This window comes from Ornithorhynchus anatinus, chromosome 21 (assembly GCF_004115215.2).
Source record: "Ornithorhynchus anatinus isolate Pmale09 chromosome 21, mOrnAna1.pri.v4, whole genome shotgun sequence".
Lineage (NCBI taxonomy): Eukaryota > Metazoa > Chordata > Mammalia > Monotremata > Ornithorhynchidae > Ornithorhynchus > Ornithorhynchus anatinus.
The window spans coordinates 17,310,126-17,324,484 of record NC_041748.1 but is presented as its reverse complement, the minus strand read 5'-3'; the positions used below and the strand labels follow the sequence as shown (position 1 = coordinate 17,324,484).

The following is a 14,359-nucleotide window of genomic DNA, read 5'->3' as shown; positions in this document are numbered from 1 at the left end:
AATAAATACGATTGAATGAATGAATCCCATTTTACAGAGGAGGTAATTGAGGCCCAGAGAAGTTAAGTGGCTTGCTGGAGGTCATACAGCAGACAAGGAGCAGAGCTGCAAATCACTTGACTTCTCTGGGCCTCGGTTCCCTCATCTGTAGTATGGGGATGAAGACTGTGAGCCCCACGTGGGACAGGGACTGTGTCCAATCTAATCAGCTTGTCTCTATCCCCAGCTCTTCTCGTCCCTCTAGACTGTAAGCTTGTTGTGAGCAGGGAATGTGTCCGCTTATTGTTATATTGTACTCTCCCAAGCGCTTAGTACAGTGCTAAGTACACAGTATGCACACAGTAAATACAATTGAATGAATGAATGAAACAGTGCTTGACCCATAGTGAGCGCTTAACAAAACCATCATCTCTTGACCCATTTCTCAATTTGAGGTCATATCCGGGGCTGGCGGGTACCCACATTTTTCCTGTCGATTTCTGAACTCGACAAACTCCAGAGGAAGCAGAGTTACCTTACGCTAACATTTCCTCCTCCTCCTCCTCATCCTCACAGAAATTATGGTGCTGGTTAAGCGCTCGCTTGGACCGAGCAGTGCCCTACGTTTCTGGAACACAGTAGTTCTGTGGGTCTCCCTTAGTGTACCTGTTCACACCTCCAGTGGCGAGCCTCCACCTCCACAACTTTTCTCTTTCTCTTCTCAAACACCAAGGGCTGCCCAACCTAGTCACCTGGTTCACCACAACTCAGAGAAGCAGCGTGGCTTAGTGGATGGAGCTCGGGCCTGGGAACCAGAAGGACCTGAGGTCTGATCTCGGCTCCGCCAACGTGTCTGCTGTGTGACCTCGGGCAAGTCACTTCGCTTCTCTGGGCCTCAGTTACCTCATCTGTAAAAAGGGGATTAAGAGTGGGAGCCCCATGGGGACGTGGATTGTGTCCAACCTGATTAAATGGTATCTACCCCAGCGCTTAGAAATGTGCTTGGCACATAGTAAGCATAGAAATACCACGATGATGATGATGAGGATTCTTAAGATCTGCTGCCTGACACTGATTTTTTACAAATCTGATTATCTCTAAAGTGGAATATTTTCCCCCAACGATGTCACCCTGCAGAAAATCATTTCAACCGGAGGTTGTTGTTTTTTTGAGTCACTAATCTCATTCTGTGGTTCCAAGCTATTTATCTCGGAGAAAAAGGGCAAATCCTTACCTAATTTGGCCTGAAAGAAAGCTCTCCCTCCATTATTTCAGCCAAGCATATATCAACTTTGAAAAAGCCCTCCAATGTTTACAAAAACCATTCTGAAACAACGTACAAATCTTCACAGATTTGGTCACCAGGCTATAAATGAAGTCCATGAAGCCAAGATCTTTGTAGCAGTGGGTAATTAAAGTCTCCTTGGCTCGGGATGCTCCTAAATTCTTAACCGGATCCACCTCCTCTCTGATTTTCACTGCCCGCTGTCCTGACCCTGACGCTCTATCCCACCACTACTCCTCTCCCCTCACTCCATCTCTGTCCTCTCATGCCACCTCTGCCTCTTCACGACCCTTCAGCCACCTCATGACCCCCCCTCACCCCCCCCCACTGCCCCTCTTCTTTCCCCTTCACTGGCCTTCTATCCCTATTCTTCCTCTCTATCCCCTCTTCCCCCCAACCGACTGCTCCTCTCTCCCCACCCTGCTTTCTTGTCAGCCAGTCATTTTTATTGAGCACTTGCTGTGTGCAGAGCACTGTCCTAAGCCCTCGGGAAAGTATAATGTGACAGAGTTGGTAGACACATTCCCTGCCCACAGTGAGTTTACAGTCTAGAGGGAGAGATGGACGTTACTATAAATTAATTAATAGTAATAAAGTTTCCTTAAGCCTGTCTCTTGACCAAAATATCATTTAACATCCTCACTTGACCTCTCATAACCCATTCTGGATGACTCATCCACAAACTTCTCCCACCCCTCTTGACTCTGCTGTTACTTTCCACCTACATGCCTTGTTTTTGGGTGTGCTTTTTTATGGCATTTGTTAAGTGCACTTTACTAAAGTGCTGAGGCAGATGCAAGATAATTAGGGTGGATAGAGTCCCCGTCCCACATAGGGCTCAAAGTCTAAATGCCATTTTACAGATGAGGTAACTGAGGCACAGAGAGGTGAAGTGACTTCGCTACAGCAGGCAAGCGGCAGAGCGGGGATTAGAACTCAGGTCCTCTGACTCCCAGGCCCAGGCTCTTTCCTGCTTCCCTAACCGGCTCCTTGTGTTTACCTCTCTCTCTGCAGGAGTGTTTCCTCTCATTGATTTACAACGAGCTTCTCTGCGGGAATCTCCATCCTGTTCAATGGGGTTCAGTGAACTCCAATTCTGAGTTCCAAAATTTTATAAAATGCAATCCCACCCGCTCTAAGCCACTATCTTTCCACACCAAAAAGTCGGAATATCTCCAGTCCTTCCTCATAGAGCTGTTTCTCTCCCCGCTCTGAGCAACTTGCTTCCACATTTCTGTCCAGTTCTACCGCGTCCTTCCTCTTATCTCCCCACCGCAACTTAAGGTACCAGGACAGTGTTCGGGGAATGGCTCTAGATGCTTTGAGGGGGCGGTTGGTGGGGAGAAACAAACCCGCCGGATCCACTTTTTTGAGCCGGGTGGCCCAGGGAGGGCCTTATCCGGAGGCCTTTGGGCTTTCCATCAGCCAAGCTCCTAGTGGGCCGGGAAGGTGTTGGTCTGTTGTTGTAGTGCACTCTCCCAAGCGCTCGGTCCAGTGCTTGGCATACAGTAAGAGCTCAGTAAAGGCGATTGAATGAATGAATGAATGAATGAATGAATGAATGAATGAATGAATGAATGAATGTCAACCCTTCCCGAACTGATACTGTTTAGCTGTGGAACGGACCCTGTTTGCAGGGTGGAGGGGAAAATCTTCGCCATGAACTGTGGGGCAGCAGTGACATCTGCTGTATACTGACCGGACCACACTTGCCTACTCTCTAACTTCCACCCCCAGCCTTTCTTTGCCAGGAGGCCCCTTCTCTCCCCTCTGTGCACTTCTATCCCATAATAATAATAATTGTAATAATACTGGTATTGGTACGATCCTATTTATCTTGAGGATATTAACGCCAAACTACTTGTTTTGTTTTGTCCTCTTCTGTTTTGCTGTCTGTCTCCCCCGTTTAGACTGCGAGCCCGTTGTTGGGCAGGGATTGTCTCTCTCTGTTGCCGAATTGTACAGTCCAAGCGCTCTGCACATAGTAAGCACTCAATAAATATGATTGAATGAATTAGTTAAGCATTAGTTATGTCTTAGACACTGTAGTAATTGCTGGGATGGATACAAGCTAACGAGCTGGTTAGAATCCCTGACTCACGTGGGGCTCACAGTCTTAATCCCTATTTTGCAGACGAGGTAAATGAGGCACAGATAAGTCAAGTGACTTGCCCAGGGTCACGCAGCAGACAAGCGGCGGAGGCGGGATTAGAACCCATGACCTTGTGACTCCTAGACTCCAGTTCTATCCACTATGCCATGTTGCTCTGCCCCTAATACTAATTAATAATGACGGTATTTGTTAAGCGCTTACTATGGACCAAGCACCATACTAAGCGCTGGGGTGGATATAAGCAAATGGTCTCCCACATACCCTTTTGAACACAATGCACAGTCCATAAAGTTTTCTTCCACAGTACCATAGAGGTAATAGATGAGATCCCTGCCTTTGAGAAGTTCACAATATAGCAAACGAGACAGAGATTGAAATGAATTACTGGTAGGAGAAGCAAAGAGTGTGTATGCATAAGAGGTAAAGGGGTGTTGGGCCTGGAGTGAGTTGCAAAGTGCTTAGGGGGTAAAGTCTCATATGCTTGGGTAGGGAGGAAAATAGGGTGGGGAGAGGATTAGTCAGGGAAGGCTTCCTGGAGGAGGCATGGTTTTTAAGTTGGGCTTTGAAGATGGGAGAGAGCGGTGGTCTGTCGGAGATGAAGAGACAGCAGATCCCGGCAGGAGAGAGGGCGTGAGCTAGGGGGTTAAAAATGAGAGGTTTCTCAGCATTTGTGTTTCAATCAACCACTCAATCGATCGATGGTATTTATTGAGTCTTTATTGGGTGCGGAACACCGTACTAAGGGCCTGGTAGAGTACAAGAGAGTTGGTGCGACCTGAGTTCTAATTCCAGCTCCGCCACTTACCTGCTGGGTCACCTTGGGCAAGTCACTTCACCTCTCTGGGCCTCAGTTCCCTCATCTGCAAAATGGAGCTGCAACCCCCGTTCTCCTCCCTCCTTTGACGGTGAGCCCCATGAGGGATCTCATGATTTCGTGTCTACCCCGGCACTCAATACGGTGCTTGGCCCATAGTAAGCGCTTAACGAATGCCATGGTTGTTGTTCTTATCGTTAGACAATATCCCTGCCCACAAGGAACTTACTCTGACTTTGGGGACAGTGGCTGGCAAGGGCTTTCAAAGATCGCCTCCCCCTTTTTAACCTCTCACCACCGTGCCCCTAAAGTGCCAACCAGTCTCCTCAACTCAACATTTGCATCCTGGCAAAAGTGTGGGTCTGTATGGAGCGGTTTCATTTAGGGCTACAACTTTTCTAGCTGTCGGTCTCCGTTTCGTGACTGACCTGCTCCCTCCCTCCTCCCCCTGCTCCCCCCTACCTTCACCCCTCCACCTCCGCCCCTCTGATTTCTAGGCTTTTCTTTTCTTTTTTATGGTATTTGCTAAGCGCTAACTATGTATCAAGCACTGTTCTAAGTGTTGGTCCCCTCCCTTCCTCCCTCCTGCCCCACACCCTCAACCCCCTTGATTTTTAGGCTTTTCTTTTCTTTTTTACAGTATTAGGCGTTTACTATGTGTCACGCACTGCTCTGAGCGCTGAGGAAGGTACAAGTTAATTAAATCAGACACAGAGCCTGACGGCATGGGGCTCACAGTCTAAGGAGGAGGGAGGGGCTCATGCGTGGATTCCAGGAGGACGATGGCAAGGTGGGGCGTGAGGAAGCTTTGAATTCTAGGGCTGGTACTGGCTAGGGGTCACTGGCTGGGGAATAGAAGCAGCAGGACAGAGGCCGGGAGATCTCGGCAGTGGGTTAGGGCCCGGGGGATCCAAGGTGGACCGGGATCGGCATCTCCTTGAGGGTTTGCGTTTGGCTCTAATACGCTCCCCTCACCGCTAAGTCAACCGTCGTGCTGTCCTGGATGTTATAATGTTCGAAGCTGTGATGGTGGCTCACTTGTCGACTCTCATAGGTCAGCTGCTGCCACCTCATGGGAAACCCACTGTTGTCTTCGATCTGCTCTTTCAACACGCGGACGGGGTGCCGGGGGTCGACGGCATAAGCTCTGGTCCTGCCACTAGAGGATCGCACGAACAGCTGGATCTGAGGGTGGTAGGTCTCCAGCAGCCAGATGTTGATCCCGGAGAAGACGCCGTAGGCGGCCAAGCAACTCCGGCCGGCCAGCAGCCGCTGCTCTTCCCCCGGAGGCTGGAAGGAGAGGCGTTGCTGGCCGGGCCAGATGCCCAGCTTGCTCTCCATCTCCTCCTTGATGTCCTGGATGGGGTTGTAGGGATTCACCCACAGAGTCCAGGTCTGCGAATTCGACGACTCACCCTCACCCGCACGTCTCTCGCGGGCTGTGGGGAGAGGAAGGAGAGCCGAGTGATGACTCCCGGCCCCGGTCCTTTCCCACTTGGGGATGCGAGGGCTCCTGCCCCTTCCCAAGAGAGGATAAGAGAGGATCAGAGGAAGGAAGGGCCCGGAAGTTCCCTCCCTGGGTCTCAGGAGGACGCAGCAGCTCGCAAACTGGGGCCACTGGCCACCTCCAGCAGGACCGGGCCTCGTCTGAGGGCCCATCGGCTGGGAAAGGCCGTGGGGGCTGGTCAGGCCGGTGTTCCGTCATCAGTCCTGCTTCAGGCAGTAGGTAGCTTCCTGGGCCACCAGGTCCCACCTCGTCCCCTCACCCAAATTGTTGGTGGGGTCAGCCGGGTCCAGGATGACAAGTCTGGAAACAGAAAGACGTCGGTGTCTCCGCTTCTCCGGCTCCTCCCGACTCTGGATCTCAGCCCCAGTCGAGGGAGGGAATGGCCCGATCTCTAGCGTGTTTCCTTTCCTGGATCCGTCTAGTAAGAGGGTTAGGGGTTTCCCGGAATCCTTTCTGGTTCTCTCCCAGATCCTTCCCATAAGTGTATCTCTGCTCCTTTCTTCCCATCATTCTCTCCTGCGCCTCTCCTCCCTCCCCTCTCCTCACTGACCTTGAACAGGAATCCTTTGAATTTCCTTTCGCCTCACACTCTACTGCTGTCTTTCCCCACTCCAGTCCCTACTTCACTCCGTTGCCTGGATCATCTTTCTACAGAAACATTCAGGATATGTCACCAACCTCCTCAAAAATCTCCAGAGGTTGCCTATCCCCCTCCATATCAAACAAAAACTCCTCACCACTGGCTTTTAAGCAGTCCGTCACCTGGCCCCCTCCTACCTCACCTCGCTTCTCTCCTTCTATAACCCAGCAAGCACACTTGACTCTTCTAGTGCCAACGTTCTCACTGTGCCTCAATCTCACCCATCTCACCGCCGACCCCTGGCTCACATCCCACCTCTGACCTGGAACACCCTCCCTCCTCAAATCTGACAGACACTGACTCTCCCCGCCTTCAAAGCAAAAGGCCTTCCCAGACTAAGCCCACTTTTCCTCATCTCCCTCTCCCTTCTGCATCACCCTGACTTGCTCCGGTTGCTCTCCCCCAACCTCCACCGGGCCAGCCCCACAGCATTTATGCATATATCTGTAATTTGATTTGTTTGTATGGATGTCTGCCTCCCCACTTCTAGACTGTGAGCTCATTGTAGGCAGGGAATGTCGCTGTTTATTATTGTATTGTACTTTCCCAAGCGCTCAGTATAGTGCTCTGCACACAGTAAGTGCTTAATAAATAAGACTGAATGAGTGAATGATTGCTTCCTTCCGCCTCTCACTCTAGGGCTTCTTTTGGCCCAGCTGGGCTGGGCACAGCTGGCCCACAGGGTGAGGAAGCTGAAAGAGGATACACATTTAGAAACATCTTGAATACAAGGGCTTTAGTACAGAGCCTGGCACATAGTAAGCACTTAAATACCATTAAAAAAGAAGTGAAACCGATGTGTTGTAAAGCTGAAATAGGGTGCACATTTAGAAACATCCTAAGTGCAAGAGAGGCAGAGGAAAAGAGAAAGAAAAAGCATTAACAAAAAAGCATTTTTAAAAGCGGGAGTAGGTGAAGGAAACATGAAAGAGAGAGAGAAAGAAGACAGATGAAGGGGGGGGGGAGAGGAGAGAGAGGGGAAAGGTGAGAGAGGAGAGGGGAAAGAGAGGTGAGAGTAGAGAGAGGGAAGAGAGAGGTCAGAAGAAGAGGAGAGATAGAGGAAAAGGGGGAGAGAGGAGTGGGGGAGAGAGAGAGAGGAAGGGGGAGAGAGAGAAGAAAGAGAGGAGAGGAGAAAGGGGGAAAGAGAAAAGAGAGGAGAGGGAGAGAGAGGAGGAGAGGAGAGGGTGGAGAGAGCGAAGAGAGAGGGACAGACAGGCAGGAAGGCAGGCAGGCAAGCAGAGAGGGAACGCTAGGGAAGAGAGTGGGGATGTCCAGAGTGGGAAATCAGGGGCCGATCTTGGGGGGAAAAAACTTCGTAAAGTGAAATCTCCAACCATGAGGGACTTCGGCTCTCGGTAGCCTGGGCCCCCGGGGGATGGATCGATGGGCTGATTGAGCGGAGTCGGGCTAAACTCCATCTCAGATGGGCCGGGGGCTCCCCCCCGGGCATCCCCCTCCCTCCCCCCGCCCGGAGACGGTCCTCTCGGATGTTCCCTCCTCCCGGCTGCCCTCCGGGATGCCCCCTCCCCCCGGGGAGCGGCCCTGTGTCTCACCTTGACCACCTTGAGGACCCGGGTGTCCCGTCCCAGGTCCAGCTGGTCCCAGGGGCAGACGTGGCACAGAAAGTCCCGGACCCTCTGCAAGGTGTCCCGCACCAGCTCCTGCCAAAACCCGTCGGGCTGCAGCTGCTCGGCCACGAAAGCGTCCAGCTCAGAGCCCCAAGTGTCGTACAGGTCCCTGGCCGGCTCCATCGCGGCTGGGCCGATGGACGGACGATGACCCTTGAAGGATTTAAATAGTGAGGCACTTGGCCCTGGGGAGAGGTGGCTAACCGGCCCCTTCTCTGGGCCCGGGGAAACCCATGCAGTCTCCTTCCAAGATCACTTTCGTTTTCTGCCTCTTTGCAAAGTGAAACTACACTCTAACCCGAGCTCTCCCTAGCACCAGCCCAAGCATCGACATTTCTCCCTGACAAGGATGATGATGATGATGATGATGATGATATGGTGGTGTTCGGTCACGGCTTAGTCCCAAGCACTATTCTGAGTGCTGGGGTAGGTCCAGGGTAATCAGGTTGTTCCAGGTGGGGCTCACGGTCTTCATCACCTTTTGACAGATGAAGTCACTGAGGCACAGAGAATTGATTAATTATGGGATCTGGTAAGTGCTTACTATGTGCCAAGCACTGTTCTAAGTGCTGGGGTAGGTCCAGGGTAATCAGAATGTCCCACGTGGGGCTCACGGTCTTCATCCCCTTTTGACAGATGAGGTCACTGAGGCACAGAGAATTGATCGATTATGGTATCTGTTAAGCGCTTACTATGTGCCAAGCACTGTTCTAAGCACCGGGGTAGGTCCAGGGTAATCAGATTGTCCCGCGTGGGGCCCAGGATCCTAATCCCCTCATTTTACAGATGAGGTCACTGAGACACAGATAAGTTAAGTGGCTTGCCCAAGGTCACACAGGAGACAAGTGGCTGACCAGGGATTAGAACCCACGTCTTCTGACTCCCAGTTCTGTGCTCACGCCACTAAGCCACGCTGCTTCTCATGGTCAGATGGATCGATCCCGTAACAGAACTGAGCCAATCATTTATTCGATTGGCTTGTATCCACCCCGTCACTTAGTACAGTGCGTGACACATAGTAAGCACTTAACAGATATCATTGTTATTATTACTATCATTATTATTTCTGTTTCCCCCCCGCCCCAGACCATAAGCTCTTTGTGGGCAAGGAATCGTGTCTACCAATCCTGTTATATTGCTATTATCGTTATTATTATTATCAATTTGTTAAGCACGTACTTTGTGCCGGGCACTGTCCTAAGCACGGGGACAGATACCAGATCAATCATTTAGACACAGTCCCCGTCCCACATGGACCTCACGGTCTTAATGCACATTTTACAGTTGTGGGAACTGAGGCACGGAGAAGTTAAGTGGCATGCCCAAGATCACACAACAGATACGTGGTGGAGGCAGAATTAGAACCCAGGTGCTTCTGACTCTCAAGCCTGAGCTCTATTCACTGGGCCACGCCGCTTCTTTCCGAGCCTCTGTACTCTCCCACAAGCTTAGCACGTAAGTGCTCAATAGATACAAACGATTGGCTGCTCTGCCCATAATAAACACTCACTGAAGGAGATCGATCGATTGATCGATCAACAATATTTCACCAGACCCATCATAGCTAACGTCACGATCGGGTTGTTCCCTCTCAAGCGCTCAGCACAGTGCTCTGTACACAGTAGACACCCATTACAGCGTGGCTCAGTGGAAAGAGCACGGGCTTTAGAGTCAGAGGTCATGGGTTCGAATCCCAACTCTGCCATTTGCCAGCTGTGTGACTGTGGGCAAGTCACTTAACTTCTCTGTGCCTCAGTGACCTCATCTGTAAAATGGGGATTAACTGTGAGCCCCATGTGGGACAACCTGTTTCCCCTGTGTCTACCCCAGCGCTTAGAACAGTGCTCGGCACATAGTAAGCGCTTAACAAATACCAACACTATTACGTCAATATGGGCAGGGACGGAGCTCAACGTGCCAAAGTCTGGGCCGGGTCAGGGCACCGGGCTCTGCCAACTGCCTGATGAATGACCATTGGGCAAGTCACCTAACTTCTCTGGGCCTCAGTTTCCTCGTCTATAAAACGGAGATCCGATTTGCGTTCTCTCTGCCCCTTCGACCGTGAGCTCTGTCGGAGTCCAAGAATAGTGACCGATCTGCTTGAATTGTAGCTACCCCGGCACCTAGTAGGGGCTTGGCACAAAGTAAGAGCTTAACAAGTACTCTAATTATTCCTGGTGGCCGACGGGCAATCATAATGATAATGATAACTGTGTATATATGTACGTCTGTGTAAATTACAGCTACACACAGGTGCTTCCGTAGCTCCCCGTAATCGATTCATTTATTGTTTTTATTTCTTTCTATAAACGCCCGTCTACCCGCTCTGGACTGTGAGCTCGTCGTGAGCAGGGACCGTGTCTGTGGTACTATTCATTCACTCGGTAGTAGTTACTGAGCGCTTCCTATGTGCAGAGCACTGTACTAAGCGCTTGGAATGGACACTTCGGCAACAGATGGTATCGTCCTCTCCCTAACGCTCAGTAGGGGGCTTTGCGCCCCGTATGGCATCGATGGAATGCATCCCAGTGAGCTCTTAACGACGATTAGGACGATGAGGGATGACGGTTACTACTGCGGTGATGGATTTTGTTCTCTGAGGAGAGGCCCGCAGCGGGTTTTCGGGTGGAAGAGGAGGGAAGGCGGGGGCGGGGCATGGCAGAGAAACGAAACTGTCGGGGAGGCAGCCCGGGCGGGGCCTGCTCAGGGCGGCCTGGAGACGGACAGCTCCGACCCTAACCCTCTCGCACCCCAACCCTCTCCTGCAGCCTCCCGGCCCCCCCACCGCCTCCTGAAACCCCCCTTCCCCCGGCCCTCCTCCCCACTGCCCCCGGCTGACTCCCTGCGGTCCCCCCAAACCCCCTCAGCCCCCCACTCTCCCCTGCAGCCCCCCTGCAATCCCCCCTCAGCCCCCCACTCTCCCCTGCAGCCCCCCAGCCTCCCCACTGCCTCCTGCAACCCCCTCTCAGCCCCCCGCTCTCCCCTGCAGCCCCTCAGCCCCCCTTGCTTCCTGCAACCCCCCACTGCCTCCTGCAGAGCCCCCCCCCCCCCTCGAGCCCCCCACTCTCCCCTTCGGCTCCCCCTGAGAGCCCCCCGCCCGACGGGGATGGAGCCCGAGGCTGGTGGCGGACACGGAGCCGGGGGCCTTGGACGGCTTCATCGAGAGGATCCTGCTGCCGGACACGCAGTTCCGACTACTGCTCCGCAGGGCCGTCGGGGACATCTGCGAGTTCCTCAAGCGGAGTGCCTTCCTGGACGCCCGGCCACCCGTCCGCGTCCTCAAAGTCGTCAAGGTCACAGCCGGACTCGCGGACAGGACGGGACCGGACGGGACGGGACAGGGACCGGACAAGACAGGAATGGACAGGGACCGGACAGAACAGGACAGGAATGGACAGGGACCGGTCAGGACCGGACAGGGACCGGACAGGGACCGGATGGGATAGGACCGAGACCGGACAGGGACCGGACAGGGACCGGACAGGACAGGGACCGGACAGGAGTGGACAGGGACCGGACAGGACAGGGGCCGGCCGGGGACAGTCGCTGGGGGGGGGGGTGTCAGCCACCGGGGACAGGACCAGAGACAGGCGTGACCTAGTGGACAGAGCCCAGGCCTGGCAGTCTGAAAGTCATGGGTTCTAATTCCGCTTCCTCCACATGTCTGCTGGGTGGCCTTGGGCGAGTCACTTTACTCCTCTGGGCCTCAGTGACCTCAACTGGGAAATGGGGGTCAAGACTGTGGCCAACCTGACTACCTTGTATCTGCCCCAGCGTTTGGAACAGTGCATGGCACGTAACAAGCGTTTAATAAATATCCCAATTATTGGGAGGGAGGGAAGGGGCGGGGCCAACGATCGGAGGGGGCGAGGTCAGATGACACGAGGGCGTGGCCAGATCGTGGGGGGGGAGCCAGTCACTTCATTCATTCATTCAATAGTATTTATTGAGCGCTTACTATGTGCAGAGCACTGTACTAAGCGCTTGGGATGAACAAGTCGGCAACAGATAGAGACGGTCCCTGCCGTTTGACGGGCTTACAGTCTAATCGGGGGAGACGGACAGACAAGAACAATGGCACTAAACAGCGTCAAGGGGAAGAACATCTCGTAAAAACAATGGCAACTACTTCACTTCCCTGGGCCTCAGTTCCCTCATCTGTAAAATAATAATAATGATGGCATTTGTTAAGGGCTATGTGCCAAGCCCTGTTCTAAGCGCTGGGGTAGATACAAGGTCATCAGGGTGTCCCGCATGGGGCTCACAGTCTTCATCCCTATTTTACAGATGAAATAACTGAGGCCCAGAGAAGTTAAGTGACTTACCCAAAGTCACACAGCTGACAAGTGGCAGAACCTGGATTAGAACCCATGACCTCTGAACTCCCAAGCCCGGGCTCTTTCCACTGAGTCACGCTGCTTCTCTCTCCGGTTGGGCACAGTCTTAATCCTTATTTTACAAAGGAGTCAACTGAAAAGTCAAGTGACTTGTCTAAGGTCTCACTGCAGACACGTGGTATCAGAAGCCCGGTCCTCTGACTCCCAGGGAGAAAGAGAGAGACAGAGGGGTGTCCAGGGGCTCTGGGGATGAAGCCCTTACACCATTTCTTCTTTCTCTCTTTTCTTTCTTTTTTTTCTTTCTTTCTTTCTTTCTTTCTTTCTTTCTTTCTTTCTTTCTTTCTTTCTTTCTTTCTTTCTTTCTTTCTTTCTTTCTTTCTTTTCAGGGAGGGTCATCGGACAAAAGCACCTCCCTGAAAGGCGGTTCTGACGCTGACCTGGTCGTGTTTGTCAGCTCCCTCCAGAGCTACCAGCAACAACTCGACGACCGGAAAGAGATCCTCCAGGAAATCAGGAAACAGCTGAAAATCTGGGGAAAAAAGCAAGGCTTTCAAGTGAAATTTGAGATCTCAAAGCATGACAACCCTCGGGTGCTCAGCTTTAGACTGATAGCAAGAGACGACAAAGAATGGGTGGACTTCGATGTGCTGCCAGCCTACGATGTCTTGGGTGAGAGCCCACTGAAGAAGAAGTAGAAATATAAAAATAGGAGTCGTAGTAGTGTGGTTTAGTGGCAAGAGCCCGGGGTTGGGAGTCAGAGGACGTGGGTTCTAATCCCGGCTCTGCCATTTGCTGTGTGACCTCGGGCAAGCCACTTAACTTCTCTGTGCCTCAGTCACCTCATCTGTAAAACGGACAACCCGATCACCTTGTGTCTGCCGCAGTGGTTAGAACAGTGTTTGGCACTTAGTAAGCGCTTAACAAATACCATCATCATTATCATTATAGCAGTAGAACTTCACTCCTCTCTCTCACTCAACCCACATATTCAACCCACTACTTAATTTTGTCGGTCCCACCTTCGCACCACTGCTAAAATCTGCCCTTTCCTCTCCATCCAAACGGCTACCACGCTGATCCAAGCACTTATCCTCTCCCGCCTTGATTTCTCTATCAGCCTCCTTGGTGACCTCCCTGTCTCCTGTCTCTCCCCACTCCGGTGACTCCAGTGCATACTTTGCTCTGCCGCCCGGATCCTTTTTCTACAAAAACATTCGGGACACGTTTCCCCACTCCACAAGAAACTCCAGTGGTTGCCCATCCACCTCCGCATCAAACAGAACCTCCTCTCCATTGGCTTCAAAGCCCTCAATCCCCTCGCCCCCTCCTACCTCACCTAGCTACTCCCCTACTACAACCAAGCCTACGGACTTTGTTCCTCTAATGCCAACCTTCTCACTGTACCTCGGTCTCATCTGTCTCAGTGCTGAGGTCCCTCCGCGTCCCGCCTCTGGCCTGGAACGCCCTCCCTCCTCAAATCCGACAGATGATTACTCTCCCCACGCCCACCCCACTACAAAGCCTTATTGAAGACCCATCTCCTCCAAGGCCTTCCCTAACTAAGCCCTACCTCTCCGCTTCTCCCGCTTCTTTCTGCATCGCCCTGACTTGCTCCTTTCATTCATCCCCCCCTCCAGCCCCATGGCGTTTATGTACGTAGCTATAATACATTTATTTATATTAATATCTGCTTCCTCCTCTAGATTGTAAGTTCATTTGGGGGCAGGGAATGTGCCTGTTTATTATTTTGTACACTCCCAAGTGCTTAGTAAAGTGCTCTGCACACTGTAAGAGCTCAATTAATCTGATGGGTAGCAGAAGCAGTCATAGAAGAAATGAATCAATAATATTGATTGAGGACTCACTGTGTGCAGACCACTGAGCTGAGCGTTTAGGAGAGGATGTGTTGGTAGACCCGTTCCCTGCCCACAACAAGCTAGACTAGAAGTAGATTAGTGAGGTGAGGTAGGGGTGAGTGAGCTGATTGAGGGCTTTAAAGAAGTCTCTGTTTGATAGATGGATGTGAGAGAAGGGGTGAAGAAAGAGAACCCAAAGG

General features: G+C 52.1%; 2 protein-coding genes across 2 annotated transcripts; one reads left to right on the top strand and one right to left on the bottom strand.

Annotated features, from left to right (window-relative positions):
* Nucleotides 1-4,875: 4,875 nt before the first annotated feature.
* OASL (2'-5'-oligoadenylate synthetase like) lies at nt 4,876-8,369 on the bottom strand. Its single transcript, XM_029049605.1, is given in 3 exon segments — nt 4,876-6,187; nt 7,133-7,176; nt 7,892-8,369. Coding segments are annotated over 3 exon segments (1,281 nt in total). The 5' UTR covers nt 8,090-8,369; the 3' UTR covers nt 4,876-5,148.
* A 2,101-nt stretch (nt 8,370-10,470) lies between these two features.
* On the top strand, nt 10,471-13,020 carry LOC103167896 (2'-5'-oligoadenylate synthase 1A-like). Its single transcript, XM_029049604.1, has 3 exons — nt 10,471-10,494; nt 11,056-11,259; nt 12,690-13,020. Exons 1-3 carry the CDS (start codon nt 10,471-10,473, stop codon nt 12,996-12,998), a joined length of 537 nt encoding a protein of 178 aa, XP_028905437.1. The 3' UTR covers nt 12,999-13,020.
* The last annotated feature ends 1,339 nt before the right edge of the window (nt 13,021-14,359 follow it).

What these genes read in the sequence shown, in the direction of transcription:
- LOC103167896 (XM_029049604.1), top strand. Translation starts at nt 10,471, where the DNA reads ATGGCATCGATGGAATGCATCCCA. An exon ending in CATCGATGGAATGCATCCCA is followed by an intron (nt 10,495 to 11,055) that starts GTGAGCTCTTAA and finishes TCCCCCTGAGAG; the next exon opens with CCCCCCGCCCGACGGGGATG. An exon ending in GCGTCCTCAAAGTCGTCAAG is followed by an intron (nt 11,260 to 12,689) that starts GTCACAGCCGGA and finishes CTTTCTTTTCAG; the next exon opens with GGAGGGTCATCGGACAAAAG.